Source organism: Falco naumanni, chromosome 5 (genome assembly GCF_017639655.2).
Source record: "Falco naumanni isolate bFalNau1 chromosome 5, bFalNau1.pat, whole genome shotgun sequence".
In the NCBI taxonomy this organism is placed as follows: domain Eukaryota; kingdom Metazoa; phylum Chordata; class Aves; order Falconiformes; family Falconidae; genus Falco; species Falco naumanni.
Window position 1 is genome coordinate 31,463,196 of NC_054058.1, and position 15,981 is coordinate 31,479,176.

At 42.9% G+C, this 15,981-nt stretch overlaps 1 protein-coding gene across 1 annotated transcript in view; it reads right to left on the minus strand.

The window, feature by feature from the left end:
* Positions 1-14,096, minus strand: part of APPL2 (adaptor protein, phosphotyrosine interacting with PH domain and leucine zipper 2) — a 38,740-nt gene extending 24,644 nt beyond the window's left edge. Inside the window, exons 1-2 of the mRNA XM_040596840.1 lie at positions 13,949-14,096; positions 8,945-9,043 (exon numbers count right to left, since the gene is read on the minus strand). Of these exons, the coding sequence (XP_040452774.1) occupies positions 8,945-9,043; positions 13,949-14,002 (153 nt within the window). The 5' untranslated portion in view covers positions 14,003-14,096. The remainder of the gene's footprint in view (positions 1-8,944; positions 9,044-13,948) is intronic.
* Between the last annotated feature and the right edge of the window lie 1,885 nt (positions 14,097-15,981).

Consider the following 15,981-nt stretch of genomic DNA (forward strand, 5'->3'; position numbering starts at 1 on the left):
TGGGAGAGCAGAGGCTTTCCAAGGTATAAACAAGGGCTTAGAACTGAGTTAATCTGGATCCAAACTCAGATCATGCGCACCCCATGATTCTTCTCACCTCATAGTGATGGATTAGTCTTGTCTCAGACCGATTAGTAATAAGCATTACACTTTCATGCAGTAACAACACCAAGGATTTGCAGGTTGATTATGCAGACTGCGTACTTTTTAATATGAAAAAGCTTTACACAAACACTTGGCATTTAAGTATTTCCTGAGCCAGTGGATTGAAAAGGATGTTGTTCTTTATAATACATTAACAAACCTTGTTAAGGGCTCAGGCAAGGACAGGAATGAGCCTTAACTATCTGCCCCCAGGCTCTAAGAACACCTGAAAGACTTTGCCACCTTCAAAGTGGGAGCTAGCAAGCAATGACTTGATGACAGGAAGGATGAGACTCCTTGCATGTGGACAGATGACATTAAACAGGTTGGTTTGTATGTGTGTGGGTAGTGTCCAAAGTTGAATTTAAGAATACAAGAAGCAGCAGAGGTTCTTAGACCCGGGATCTTTTTCATAAACACAACCTCAAAATTAGAGCTAAGAATTGCAAGATTAAGTCCTCACACAGCAACTGTGATACCACCTTTCAGTTGTACAGCTGGGTCAGGGTGAGAGAAATCTTTTGAAATAAACAAAGTATTAGAAACATGCCTCTTTTTTCCCTTTTTGTTTCAGTTCACTTATTCCTGCAAAGCCTGCAGCTGTGGTCTGTTCTGAATCTGTAAAATAAATGCTTCTGCCTTAAACTTGCCGACACTAAAAGAAACTTCAGAATAATGGGTTGATACCAAAGGCATCCTTTTCCTTTCTGTTAGCCATTCTCAAAACTTGGTTTTTAGAGACTACCAGATCCTCAATTTCCTCACCCAATATCCAAAGAGTAACATACAGCATCATTACTTATCTGTGTGAGACAGTATGAAGATAGACAATGCAAAGAAGCACCGTCCAGTGATCACCACTCCCCAATAGCAGTTTCCAGTATGTGACAGGATAATGGAGGGACACATATGAGGGTCTCAAAGGGATTTAAGTTAACAACATCATAGCAAGTATATGATCAGGTGACAACAGTCACATACAGACCTCAAGCAGACATGCATGGCATGCTACTCCAGCTACAGAACAAATTGATGGAAGGGCCTGACAGAAAATTTACTTTGGAATTTTGGGCTGATTTTGGGACAACAGTTCCACACATCACTGATATCCCACTGATGCCAGCAGGTCACATTTTTCATTTATAGACTCGGTTCTTTGCATCAGAACACCACAAACTTGTTGGTCAATCCCTGCCCATGTGGAAGAGTTAATCCTGTGTCCTTCATCCTCCCTCCCAACCTCTGCCAGACTTTTTTCCCATTAGAGGTACAAAATCATTTGTTCTATTGCTAGGAAAAAACAAACCAAAAGAAAAACCACACACCAATCCGTTGTAAATAAATCAAATCAAGCTAGCAAACTGAAACACAGCTACATTGCGTAAGGAACAGGAAGCAGGCAAAGTGCTCTGCTGACCTAGTGGTAATACTGCATTGCTAAGCACACTAATCTGGGGAAGTTTGGTTTAATCCTCCTCCTATGTCTTCCTAATCAGGCTTCTCCAACCACCCCCATCCGTGCCCGGCTGCTAGTCAGTCTCAAGACTTAGAAGTTATTTGCATTGCTTCAGTTGACAGATCCACTACATCCAGGCAAATTATTTTAACAGGTTTTAATCTATTTCAAAGACATTTTCCCATGGAATACAGCAACATTCACTCCCCTTACCCTGAAGTATCTGAAATTCAGTACACCACAGCAAAAGAAAAGCCACGATACAATCCTGACTGCCCGCTTCACATCTCTTCCACATTACCTTGACATTTCAGAATTCATCAAGCATTTATGGAGTGGGAGAGCTATTGAAGAGATGATTTATCAGGCAGAAACTCAATAAAATACTGAACAGAAATCCAAGTATTCTAAATGAAGGCAAAATTAACCTGTACTGGGCATCACAAATACATTCATTTTCATCAGATGGCTTTACTTAGCAGGCAAAACATCACTGCAGCATTAATGTAGAAAAGTATACCAGAAGGAAGGCTGTATGCAAACAGGTATCAAGCAATCAGTTATGATTACAGATATGTAGACTTTTTTTTCTTTTTTAACATCAGCTGGCATACTAGGGCATGCTAGCCCTAGGCATAGATTTTAATAAAGTTTGCTAACATCAGTGCACATAGATGAGGTAATAAAAGCGGTGTCCTGAATCTACATTAATCTACTAGAAATGAAAAATCAACAGATTAAAAAAATCATTGTTTAATTCTCAAGTTATTTCAGTACCTTGCCTTTAAATAAGTCAGCAAGAAAATGTCCAACTTATTTTCTGATCTAGCGCCAGAGCAAAGGCATGTGATTTTTCTGGGCTGATTCCACCTTCTTCATTATCACCTTTATTCACCAAGCTGTACATATAATCAGAAGAGTATGATTTTTTTCATACCCATTTGTAACAAAATCTCTGCTGTTAACCATTTACCAGTGAGGCAGTCTATCCCTTTTTAGGGTCTCTTTTTGTATTTTTCCACAATAAACTCTGAGGGCTAATACACTGAAGTCCAAAGATATTTCTGTAGACAGTCATCTAACAGACTACGGATTTGAGGGCATGTAAAAGATTAAGCTGAGCTATAAATTAACTTCTAAAGACAGAGAAGTACTCCAGCGAGTCCATTTCCAATCCCAATATAATGAAGCTTTCTGCAAAGCTACTTTCCTACTCCAGCTAATGCTGACATTTTTAAAACTGCAAGTAACCAACAGACAGAACTGCCAAAGGATTCTGCATGTAAACAAGTAAAATACTGCTAAAGGTATTTATTCATGTACCCTGTACCCTGTACGTGCAGAATGACATGTAATAAAATGTGGCTTGCATCTGGGAAAGCTTAATGCCTCATAAATGAGGAAAAAAAAAAAACCAGGTGTAGGTGGTTGAAGGAAGAGGTCTGTGAGGCATTTACAGCCTTCTATTCCTTTCAGAACTAGGGAACAAATCACCTTCAAAACTAGGCACAGCAAAGAAAGAACTGGGTCTTGATACAACAGTTTTATGCAGCATGTGCATATCATCTTCCTACAAAACAGAATTTTCCATCAATCTAGTAAATGCAACAGCCCTACAGGCTTTGGTTTGCATATTAAATGACTTGGAAATGTGAATCTAAGGCTGAAAGAAGCTAAGCATCACATGGGTGCTCAGGCTGCCCAGCACTTTATAAGATCAAGCTAACATACAGCTTGCCCTGCTGCTGATTCACAGCATGGCACTCAGTCCTCACAAATGTGAATGGTTCAGCAAAGGATCAACTAATAGCTTCACGAAATAGAAGACACTAGTCAGAACTCTGCTGTAAAACAGCAAAAGCAGCTACAGTAGGATGGCTACTTCAGTAGAGTAAGAATCTTCAGTTTCTTGCAAAATTACTATCAGCAGGGCATCCATACATCTACACCTCCTTGTAGGACTCAAAGCTCCAGATATTGCTTAGTGCAAAGTTAACCTGCTTCCAGGCATGGTGAAAACTCCAACTTCACAGGCAGTATTAAAAACAACTCCCATGGTTTTGTAAATACATTCTTACGTGATAAGGCTCTGCTTACCTCTGTTAGCAACATATGGTGAATATGCCTCAGGAAGTACAGAGGTATATGATGCAAACTTACAATGAATATGAAACAATAATATATATGCTATTTCACAGAAGTCAGTGCTGACAACTGTAGTAAGTGTTTCTCCTATCTAATACTTTGTTGAAGCTTCTTTATGTGGAACTTAAAATTTACAAAACGCTCATTTAAACTTTAATGTTTCAAAAAGTTTGGGGAAAAAAAAAGTCTTACCATTTGAAAAGACAACACAATGTTCCCTCAGACACAAAAAGCAAGCAATTAAAAAGAAAAACTACCAGTGCTTACTTGTCAGTTCAAGCACAACTAATTTAAGAATTCAGTACACCTGGGGTTTGCTATGCAACATAATAAATATGAAAATACATGCATGCCCTACACAGCCTGACACTTACCTACTGAGTTATAACCTAGTGAAGTCAATACATTGAAAGATGAAACAAGCAGCACTGCTGAAAAATGCTGACATGAGGTGTCATGAATTTGGGGACAGAAGTAACACTAGTATAAAGCACTACCTAAAATAGCCCTGGACAGATTCAAGCTGTCCTGATACACATGTAATGTGGTACATATAACCCAGGACTATCCCATAACTGTCAAGAATTTCCTTAAGAGTCTGGACATAAAAAGGCAGTGGGCCCCTGAGGTTGTTGCCATTTTGCCCATGTGACTCTGGAATCACAAGACAACTGCTCACAGAGACACAGATGCTGACAATTCCCATGCTGTTCTCTCTCTGGATGTACTGGTAAATGCAACATGGGTTTCTTTTTATTCCTCTTCTGCCATCACCACTCTTAGTACCCAGACAGATTTGTCAGGAATAATGAGATGAAACCTCTTCCCAATGACAAAATACTGAACCTTATTTTCCTCTAACATACTTAACTGTTTATCCCTTCTAATGGTAGAGACACAACAGTCTCCAGAGTTTCTAAATGGCATTTTGTTTCAAGTGAAGATCCCAGCTGAGCCATTTCTAATATTATGATGAAGAACTGGAGATAACAGTAAAGCTCTGAAAATAGTTTACTATGGCAGTGGGAAGTCAGGAACATAAACTGGGCATACTTTGCTCATACACCGCTCCAAGAGCCGCAGCATGCAGCTTAAGCAAATCTAATAGTTCCTGCTAGCTACATTATGTATTGCTCAGGTAATAGAATGTCCAGAATGATGAACACAACATTCACAGAAATCAGACAGCAACAACGCCAGATGCAGCACCAGGACTTGCTTGCAAGGACTACAGGAATAAACTCTGCAAGGAAGACTTCCTCTATAAGACCACGGACATGAAAACTACTTCAGGGTACCGCAGCACAGATGGGAGAATTACAGCAGGAAGTACAGTATGTACGCACACAGATGTGGTTTATTTGATGAAGAAATACATAAATGCTTCACTATATTTACACACATGGCCTTGCCAGATCAGCTAAACCTCACTCCTTGACCACAGCTCATACACTTGGTTCCTGTGACTTCTTAATGACGGCATCATGCACTGCATCTGCCTTGTAGCACTGCAGTCTGTTTTTCACTGAAGAACTGCATGTGAGAAATAGTCACCACCCCATCACACCTGGTGTGGGTGCTCAAAGAGGTAAGAGCACTGTCCTGGTCCTGCACAGCAACCAGGGACTTGACACATTGAGGGCCTTGCAGCCAAAGGCAATCTGCCAGCAGTGCATCACCCAGCTGCAGCCTAGTGTTATCAGGTCTTCCACATCAAGTGGCTCCAGGTGCCTAGGCAGTGTATCCACTGCTACACCCTGCAATGCCTCCACCCTGTAACAAGATGCTGCAGATCCATCCTTCCACTCTTGGGACAAAGGTTTGTCATTTCAAAGGTCTGCCTACGTTGTTTACTGAAGCCCATCCCAACTGATGCACCATCCCAACGACTGTCCTACTGTCATCAGAAAAGTTAAAGGCATGCAAAATGGTCCTGCTTGAATACATGTTAAGTCTGAAAAGTTAGGTTCTCAGCACCTAGCAGAAACCTGTAGCTTAAAAAAAAAAAGAGGGGAGAACAAAAGGCACATTCAAAAAGTTCTCTACTTTCGTAAGTGTTTTAAAAAGCTCTGGGCAACTATTTCTCTCTCACATTCCTTTCAAACATGCTGATCCAAGAGTTTAGAGCAGCTTGAGCTGTCCATTTACAAACTTAGTGCTCTGCACATGAAGCAGTGTTCTGGGACAAATATATGCATATATCCACATGGATAACTTGCAGCATGCAGTTGGTACTAATTGCTACTCCCCTGAGACTTCACACTGCATCCTTTCAGAACCATCAACCCTGTTATTTGATCACAAGCTGCAGTGGCTTGAATGACACTAAAAACTGAGTTTTCATCAAAACGAACACCAAACTTCTAGTAAACTACTAAAAAAAATATTGAAAATATGGTTGAGACATCTGGGAAATTTTAAATTCAGAAGGTAGTTAGGAAGAAAACAAGATTAACATTTTTAAACTGTCTTAACTCTTCTGAGGGGACAAAACCTCCAATTTTTCAATACTGTGGATTGGTAGAACCCACTGCTGTTTTGTCTGACTGCCATGACTGTGATTCCAGCCATTTTTACGGTCGCTGCTTCAAAGTAGGTCAGTAATTGTAATACCTATTTTACAGATAAGGAAACCAGAGCAGGGAATGACAATGACTTGCAAAGACAAAATTCAAGTCAGGAAAACAAAAAGGCAAACTCAGAACCTGGCTTCTCAATACTCTCAACTTCTACACTCTCTCTACTAAATCACATTCCCTCTTAAAACAAAATGCGTTGGTAGCACTTCCTAATATGCTGCTATTGAAAGTGTCTCCTAACAAGAGCAAAAGTTGATTTTCTCTCAAGTTGTGATTAGGTCGCACAGAAATATTACACACAGATTTTTCTTAACTGTCCATTCATGTTTAGTGGACAACTCAGTTTCACACTTCTCTTTCTACAGCAATTGCAATCATAAAATTTTGTAGTAAGGTGTGTGCCTCAATTTTTGAGGGTGAATCCAGTCAGAAAGTATGTTCTCCTTTGAAATATTCAGAAATGGCACCTGGAAAGAACATATTAATATATGCAAAGTTCAGTAAAATTAGGCAGAAATCAATGTTAGCCTATACAACACCTCCATTCTCTTGGGAATTAACCACCATATATGGCTGAATTAAAAACTTCCATTATTTTTTATTTTTTAAAAAATAACAGAATTTTGCCCCAATTTCAGTGTATTATTTCAAGTCTCATGCAAAAATATCAAAAACTTGTAAAGTATATATAGGAAAGAAGAACCACAAAAGGTTTCTTTTCCACTTATATAATATGATCTACTTATGCTTTACTGCAGTGTCTTTTTTTGCCACTACTGGATTCTAAGATCACAAACCCAAACTGAAGGCACAACACACAGAGATTCCCAAGGAATTAAACAGCAGGAGCAGCAACACGAAGAACACTAAATATTGAGCCAGCGTACTTGGTAAAGTCCCTAACATCAGCCACTAAACATGAATTTTCCTAAGGCAATGGTAGCATAGGGCGGTGCCCGCCTCCACATCCTTACAAATTTTGACTGCTTTGCACCTCCCATCTCAAAACAGCATCAAACTCTCATGAGGTTTTTCAAGGAACACATCCCATTTTTACAAGTGACTGAGTATTTAGTGCAAACTAAAGCAGGAAGCGTGCAGGAAGAAAGTGGCCAAGAAATGCTGGGAAAATGAAGTAGACTCAGTAGTACTGCAAAGTACAGATGGGTAAATGCGCTGAGACAGTGAGAAGAAAGAGGAAATGTCCTAACTGTGGGGCAACAGAAATGGAGAAGGCCAAAAACTGAGACAAAGAGGCCAAAAAAACAGCAGACAAAGCATTTTTTCATGAATCACAGGCCAGAGTAACCTATCCCTAAAATGCCATCCTAAAAAGGCATCAGCAGGGGAAAGTGATATGTGGTCCACAAGCTGGACACTTCATATTGATTATGGTCAAACCAAACCCTCCTGACTTCCTTCTTTCATTCATTTCAATCCAACCTACTCTTTGGTCTCAGATTTCTACCATCCAGCATGCCCAGACTCTTGCTACTCTTCAAGCTCTGTGACTCTGATTTCATGTCACCCCTTCAGCCCCTGACTATGCACTGTACTGTTTTCTAAGCATCAAGCATCTAAGCTGTGCTGTAAGCCTCTGATTGCGCTGCATTTGCACAGGATCCAGGACACGAAGACTTTGAAGCTCTCCAAAGCTGCATCTTCCAGGTGTAGGTAGCTAGATCCCAGGCAGATGGCTCTTTCAAGGCATATTATCAGTCACCCAAAAGAGCAATCCCACCAAATCAACACACTTGTAGTATTATAGCTGAACTGATTCCTGATAACATAAGAATCAGGCACTGAGTCTTCCAATAAATTCAAAATACCTGCAATCTCATCTCTCTGTCTCCTCAGATTTACCGGTTCAATAGAAGAAATGTTTTTTCTAAGGAACTCAGGTATGTAACCTACATAAATACTAGCAAAGTTCCACGAGATACTGTGCATGTCTTTAAAGACCTAGATAGGGTACTTTGAAATATCTAGTTTTATGCACATGGGAATCCTAGATTCACTGAAAATCTCTCTGATTTAGAATAGCATTTTACAAAGCACTGGATGTAATTTACAAGTTTTACTTTCAAAGGGATTTAGTCATCTAGGTCATGTAAGTACTTTATAAAAAGTGTTATTTTTTTCTGCTCCTGCTCCCATATTTTTCACACTACCTTAGGTACTCAACTTCAGTATGATTCAAAGTGTACATTCTCTTTGTAATAAAGGGACATAGTCCGTTCCTTCCAAATGGTGAGTCGCAGCATCAAAGTTAGATGCCTAAAGTCAGTGTGAATACTTACTTATCTGTGTATTGTGTCTATGTTCAGGCAAGTGATTTTGTCAAGGCTGGCCTTCCAATGTACCATAAGACAAGGACATAAAACAATTTTTATTTCAATAATTGTTTGGAGACAGACAAAGCAGGGATTTTTTGCATGCATATCACCTTTCTGAACATCAAAGCAGGAAGAGGCTGAGATACCAGATGGAAAACATCTGCAACTCATCTTAAACCACAACAGGTGCAGATACTTGGCAACTTTCATGTACATAACAGCATCATAATAGCAATTTATCTTCTACTCCACATCAAACAAAAGAAACACAAATAAAAAATTACCTGAGCACCATAGACTCGTTGCATTGCCTGAAGCAACTGGTTTGTATATTCAGTAAGGGTTCCTGCATCTTCTTCGAAGACACTAAGCAAAGACCGCGTCTTCAATAAAAGAAAAAAAAGCAAATGGTTTTAGTCCCAAGTGAAAATATTAAAAAGAATCATAAATGATTGTAAGTAGATGGTAGCAAAAAACACAAATCAGAAATAAGCCTTTAACACTGCATGATTCTCTTTATTCAGAATCTCAAAATATGTAGAAATTAGTCCTCCTATTATGGATAGGTAAACTGAGGCAGAAGGAAGCAAAGTGATAAAATGCTATGGCCAAATTCTGACTCCCTGTTTCTTGCTCTAACTAATAGACATTCCTTCCAAAATAATCAGGAATGTAAAAAATCCTGAATATCTGCCTGCTGACAACAGTAATCCAAACCACGTTAAGGACTGGGTCAAACACCACTGCTTGCTCACTTTACTTCTCTAATGTCAGACTGCATTAAAAGCACCTCTTTCCATGAGACAATTTACAGAGTATTATTCACTCTCAACTGTCTTGAGCAACTCTTAAAGGGCCACTGCCAAAGCCAGCTGATGTAATCGACCCAAACAATTGAGCGTTCATCTACAAAAACAGGCATGGAAAAGTAATACACCCACTCAGAGATACCCTGTACTTTCTCCATTCTGCTAGCCTACCCTTGTCAGCAAATGGGGTGAAAAAAAGAGCATAATGATTTGTGTTATCTTAAAGACATGAATTCCTTTGGTTTGTTTTGGTGAATTGTCAGGCACAAAGAATTACATTGCTGACACAGCTCCTGAGACAGGACACAAAGATATCTCGGAATAATGCGAGCTCCAGAATTTGCTAGATCATTGCAATAATGAAAGTGGGACGGCTGTCCCTTTAACAAAGTCATGATCCATCCTTAGTCCTAACTTTGGTAAATCCAATCTATTTGATGCTAACTGGCAATGTCTTTCCATCTGTACAGCTAACATATGACATTAATTAGTTCCATCTGCTTATGTGAGGGGCACGCATAAACTCCAGTACTTTCATAATCACCTCAGTCCTGTAACAGAGCAAAAGCTTTATCTATCCTCCTATTACGGGAATTTCCTATGTACCTGAAGTATCCAGACCTGAATCCAGGAAATTTATTTCCCCAAGATTTAAGATCGTTTTAAGAATGCTCCGCTGTTTTAACAGAAGGCACATGTACTTCCCCAAGGCATTTATTCTTCTCTGCAAAACCCTCTACCCAGACTTTATATTTGTCCTGAAAAAATCAAAATCAGCATCCTTCATGTACCCTGGCCTACGATCAACTATCACTTCATCTCTGCCGAGATGTATCTAAGCCAGAAATTAGTGTTGCTCAGCAGTTAAAGTATGTAACTCGGGAGTCAGTCCTTGGGTTCTGTTCTATACACTGCACAGGAATACTTCTATACTCTAAGTAACTCGAAAGCTCTCAAAACTTCAGTCTACTAACATGCTAAGCTGCTACAACACTTCCTACCTAAGAGTCACTACCAGTCATTGCATTTGGGAAACTTGTTTGAGATCTTAGCATGTAAGGAGATACATAATACAAGGTACTGTTTTCAAATAAAGAGTACATAAAAACTAAAGAATGGAGAGAAGGCCAATTCAATGAAATGGATACCAAGAACCCAAACTCATAAAAAACCTTTGTGCAGAACTTCCCTACAAGGACAGTGGCAGGATTTTGAGTTTTCCACACTAAGATAATTCAGTAATTGAGAACATACTGCTTTTCAAAATTATCTGGGTTTAAATGTTTTATCTTAAACGATGCATTAAACCAAGCAAAACTAATGTCAACAAACTATCTTCTATCTAGACAGTGCTCATCTTCCCTGTTTTGTGTTACAACAGCACATGAAAAGTACTGGGTATGAAGACAGTTAGTCAAAAAAAAAATCTAGGGAAGGCATAAACAATAAAACTTTACACAATGTTTTATCAAGACAAATCTCAAGCCAAGACTAAGAAGTTATAAAGAAATTGCCTGAAGTAGGCTCCAGATCAAACACTTCTGCATGCTGGAAAAGTTTTCCAAACACAGGAATATCAGCTACATTCTTAAATCTTACTAAATTTTTGCAAGTTCAGTTTTTCAGATGTCTAAATATGGGTTGAAGTAGACCAGCTCTGGGAAATAATTTCTGAAAGTCTTGGCCTCAATTATTAGCACATTGTTCAAAAATAATAAAAACAATAAATGATTCAAACCATTTGGAAGTTATTATTGGAAACTTTTACCTTTAAGAACACCATTTTGAATCACTGCAACAAAATACCAGCATGTGTATATTTTCATTGTTGCTGTTTTGACAAATTCTGGAACAGCAGCTAATGCTGCTGAAATAAACCAGTGGTCCAAATATTAAGCTAACATTCAGGAGGCCTCATTAATAGCACCATTATCTTGGCTTCTGGAAACAGGAAAAAATTCTCTACTTACTTGAAAGTATTTCCCTTGTTTTAGCATGACTGCTTACGTAAATTTCTCTATTTTGTGGCCAAACACCTCAAAATTAAGACACTTCTTAAGGCCTTTTTCAGCCAGCGCTTGGAGACAAGTCAAGACAAAAGAACTATATTGTTGCAGAGAGAGAAATCAAGTTTCAGAAAACTGATGAAGAAATAACTGGCCTAATTCTGTCTTGCACGTAATTCACATACTTCACACAGTTTACACAAAGTGAGGTTATATCCTCATTTTACCATCCCTTTCATTACTGTAAGTGAATGCACAGGGCAGAGGAGAATTAGGTCACTACGCAGAAGTAAATGATCCCATAAGCTGCTACACTGTAAGTTCTGTGGGACAGAGAGTGCCTTTTTGCTTTGATTTTGTAGCACTTAGCTCACAGGGGTACCCTGTTGCTAAACAGACTGAAAAAAAAACATCCCTGTTTCATTGCATGAGAAAATAGATGTTAGCAACACTGGGCCATTACAAAAATTAAACAACGCCCCTCCCTTCCAAAGCTCTAGGACTTGAACAAAAAGTAATGACCAAATCAAGCCAAAACATCCTGCAAATACTTGGATTTATGCACGGCTTGGTATTTCCAGTAATTGCAAAGGAGATGTTAACAGCCTTCATTTCAGGTCAGAAGAAAGATGAAGACTTCCAAATTCAATTCAGTGCATTGTTCAACTGCTTTCAGTCAGTGTTACATTTTTAATCATTGAAGGAAGTGTTGACTGAAGAGGTAAATGAGTTCACTTATCCTGTGTGTCAAGTTCTTCAGCTCCAGAACGCAGTGAGGAGGTTAATACTAAAAACATATTAAATAAATCTAGTACATTTCGGCAAACTGTGGAACACAGAACAATTCAGGCTGGCAAGGAACTCTGCCGGTCACCTTGCCCCAACTCCTGCTCAAAGCAGGGCCGACTGACATTACAACAGGTTACTCAACACTTTTTTCCGTCAAGTTTTGAAAGTCTCCAAGGATGGAGATTCCACATATGCCACATAAAAGAGATTATGAAAATCATTCTTACTAGGATGAGAGTTCATGGAACCACAGAAAAACAGGGTAAGAGGTGATCAAGATGAGCCCCAAGACTAAGTCCTGACAGGTGCATGTCCAGTCCTTCCTTCAAAATGTTTCATGACAGACTCCGTAACACCTTTTAGCAATCTGCTCCAGAGCTTACCTATAATTTCTCCTCCTGATCCATCAGCTGATGAGTTAGGGTTACAACATGGAGATAATTGGGAGCAGGATCCATGATGATCCACCCTGCCCTCTCTTCTTTCCCTCCTTCACCAATAACTTTTGTGTCTCTACACCACACTTCATCCTCAAGTGCACCTTCCCCACCCCTCCACAAAAGTACCACTCTTTCCCGTTCCTCTCTTCCACCCAAACTTTCTTCCTGCCATCCTCCTTTCCCAGCTCTCGAGGCCTCACACGTCTCTGCCCCCTGCAAACATCACAACATGGCGTGTTCTTCACTGCGGGGTCTCCACATCCGCAGGGGTCACTCCTGCAGCTCTGCCGCATCACGGCCCCCAGCAATGAGGCACAGGGAGCTACAGAGCCGGGCGCAGTGCTGGAGTGAGGAGAAAATCATCCTCCCGTGCCTGCAGCTGGGAAGGGAAGGGCAGCAAGCACCTGTCCTCCTCTCTAGGACTCCTCCAGAAGGAAGTCATCTTTGGGGGGGGGGGGCACCCCACCTCACCTCATCTACCCTCAGAGGAAGCCCCTGTATCTGAACTACAGCCCCTGGGATGCCTCACCACGAGAGGAAAGGAGCAGGCACGCGGGTGGTGACATTCCTTCAGCCCACTTTTGTCACCAGGGCCAGGTGACTCACAGCGCAGAAGTCTCCTTTCCCCTCAGGAACGTCGGTGGAAGCCAGGGCACGGAGCTATGCCTACCCATCCTTCCCCAACACACCTCGCCTCGTCGGGGCAACCCTTACAGCGACCGAGTGCCACCGAGGCAGGTCAGCAATGAGGAAAACGCCACGGAGGAGTTTCTCTGGGGGAGGTGAGGAGAAAGGGCGCTGTGCCCCGGCCTCCTCACGCCATGCACCCCGCGCTGGGGTCCAGCCCTCTACCCGGCGGCCCCCCAGGAGCAGGCACGGCCTGTTTTTCCCGGGCAGATGCCCAGTAGGAGACGAAAGCCTTCCCCCGACGCCACACGGGTGCCGTTTACCTGTTTCACAGCATCTCGGCTCCCCGACGACTCCGACAGGCGAAGTCACCCTGACCCACTCCGGCAGCCCGCCCCGCCGCCCTGCCCTGCCGTCCCGTCACCTGCCGAGAGCCCCCCGCCCGCCGCAGGACGCCGCTCCCGGCCGCCCCGGGCTGTTCGCCCTCACCGCCGCGGCCGCAGCCGGCGGGCTGCCCACCGGCACCGTCAGCCCAGGGGCGTCACGCCGGCGGGTGGCCGCGCTGTCCCTGGCGGCCGCGGCGCCGGTGCGCCCCCCGCCCCGCTTCGCGCCGCTACCTGCGGGCTGTCCTGCAGAGCCTCTTCCAGAAGGAGCTTGTCGACGGCGGGCATGTTGGCGCTGCGGCGCGGCCGGGCGCGGCGAGCTGGGTGCGCGGCGAACACCCGCTGGCACGCCCCGGCGGCGGGGCTCGGCCACGTCCCTCCCCGCGGGCAGCGGGGCACGGCGGCTGGCTGGTTCCGCTGGCGGGGCGGGGGCGGCCGCCCGGGGCCGCTCACTCCTCCCAGTTCCCGTCCGCCGGAGGAAGCGAGTCACGGGGAGGGCCGGCGGCGGGAGGGAGCGCGGCAGGCGGGGGGTGGCTTCCTGCCGCCATTAACTGCGGGCTGGCCGGCGCCGCGGCGGCCTCGCCCGTGGGGACGGAGGGCGTCCCTTCCCCTCTCCCCAGCAGCCGGTGGCAGAGGCTGGAATGGCCTCACGCCGGGCCCGCGCTTGGCTCCGTCCCCCGGCCAAGCAGCGTGATGGGAGGGAGGGATGCAGCCTGTGGGATGCCCCTTTAGCTGAAGGAGATGGCCCAGGCTGTGAGGGTGGGTAGGTGTGATGGAAACCAAGGAAGATCGCGTTCTCCAGCCTAGGCTTGTGTGGTATGAGGACCCCCGGCTGTGGGCGAGCCCTTGGCAGCCCCCCTCGGGTGCACCCCAGTGCTGGCCGGGGGCTGCTGGCAGGGTCAGCCAGCTCGCCCGAGCCTCGGGTGGCTCAGGGAAGCACCCCTGGGCCTCAGCCATTTTCTAGGACCAGTGGAGCAGCTGGCTGAGGCGGCCCTGCCTACCTCATTTGTGGCATCTGCATGCATTCTTGGTTATGGGCACTCCGCAAGCCAGACTGGGACCGCAGAGTGCTCCCAGCAGGTCAGTCCCCGTAGAGCCATATCCCGACACTTGGCGGGTTAGGAGGGATGTGATTAAAGCTACTGGCCCTTCATGCACAAAGCCATGTTCTTATTACTGTCTCACTGCTGTCTAATTGTGTTGAATAACTTCAGCATTTGGACATTAATTTAGATGCTTAGTTGAACAGAGCTGGTATTTTCAGCATAAGCAGAGTCTTGCTTTGATCCATGAGGATTCCATTATGTTCAGGTTTTTGAAGGGTGGCTACTGTTTTTGGATGCCTCTGTTGAAGAGTCCAGTTACTGATGTGCAGAGCAGTTGCTCCGTGTTCAGCAGCTGTAGTTTTTGTTGCACCAGTGTGGCTCCAGACAAATCTCGCTTAAGAAATAAACGTTTCTGAAGAGTTTAAAAAGGATCCTGCCAAGTAAACAGAATATGCAACAATAATGACTGTAAAACAATGTTACAGCCTTCAAAGAAATTTCACAGTCTTCAGACAACTCACGTTGCTGCCTCCTTTTAAAAGAAGAAAGATAATTTTTTTAAAAACCAGCTTTTGTTGTGAAAGTACTTCAAACATAAGCATTGGCCTGCTTTGCCATTGCGGTAAGTGCCTGCTCTTTGCATGTAATCCCAGTGGATTTTTCCAATTCTGTCATTCTTAAACAATAGTGAAGATTTTATGTGGTAAGAAAGGTGATTGCTAATACAGATTTCTTTTTGCTGATTAAAAGACTACACAAGCAGGTGGCCGTAGGAGAATTTTGCAGATCAGCTGGATAATTGTTTGCTTCAATTATGTATGAGAAATGATCATTGGACCCTGTAATTTTGGCTAAGATATTTCTGTGCGTCTGACATTGATTGGTATTGCTTCTGAAGCTTGTGATAAGACCTTTAACCCAATGTGCCAAGCCTGCCGTGGTATAACTGCTCCACTGGTCCTGGAGCTGGACTCACTGTTCCAGGCTCTTGAGTAAGAGCAAAGTTCTCACGTTCAGTCCAATTTCCCTGCCTGAATAAAGACACTGAACCATAATAAAAATCACTAGCTAATACCAAAAATTCCAAGTATGACAGTATGTATTTACATAATGAGAAAACAAAAATAGATTTGGTTTTGTCATAGTAATGTTGTTTCAGAGAATTTTAGAACATTGGAAAGAGGTCTACAGAATATGAAGTAAGGCACTAGTTGGGCATTA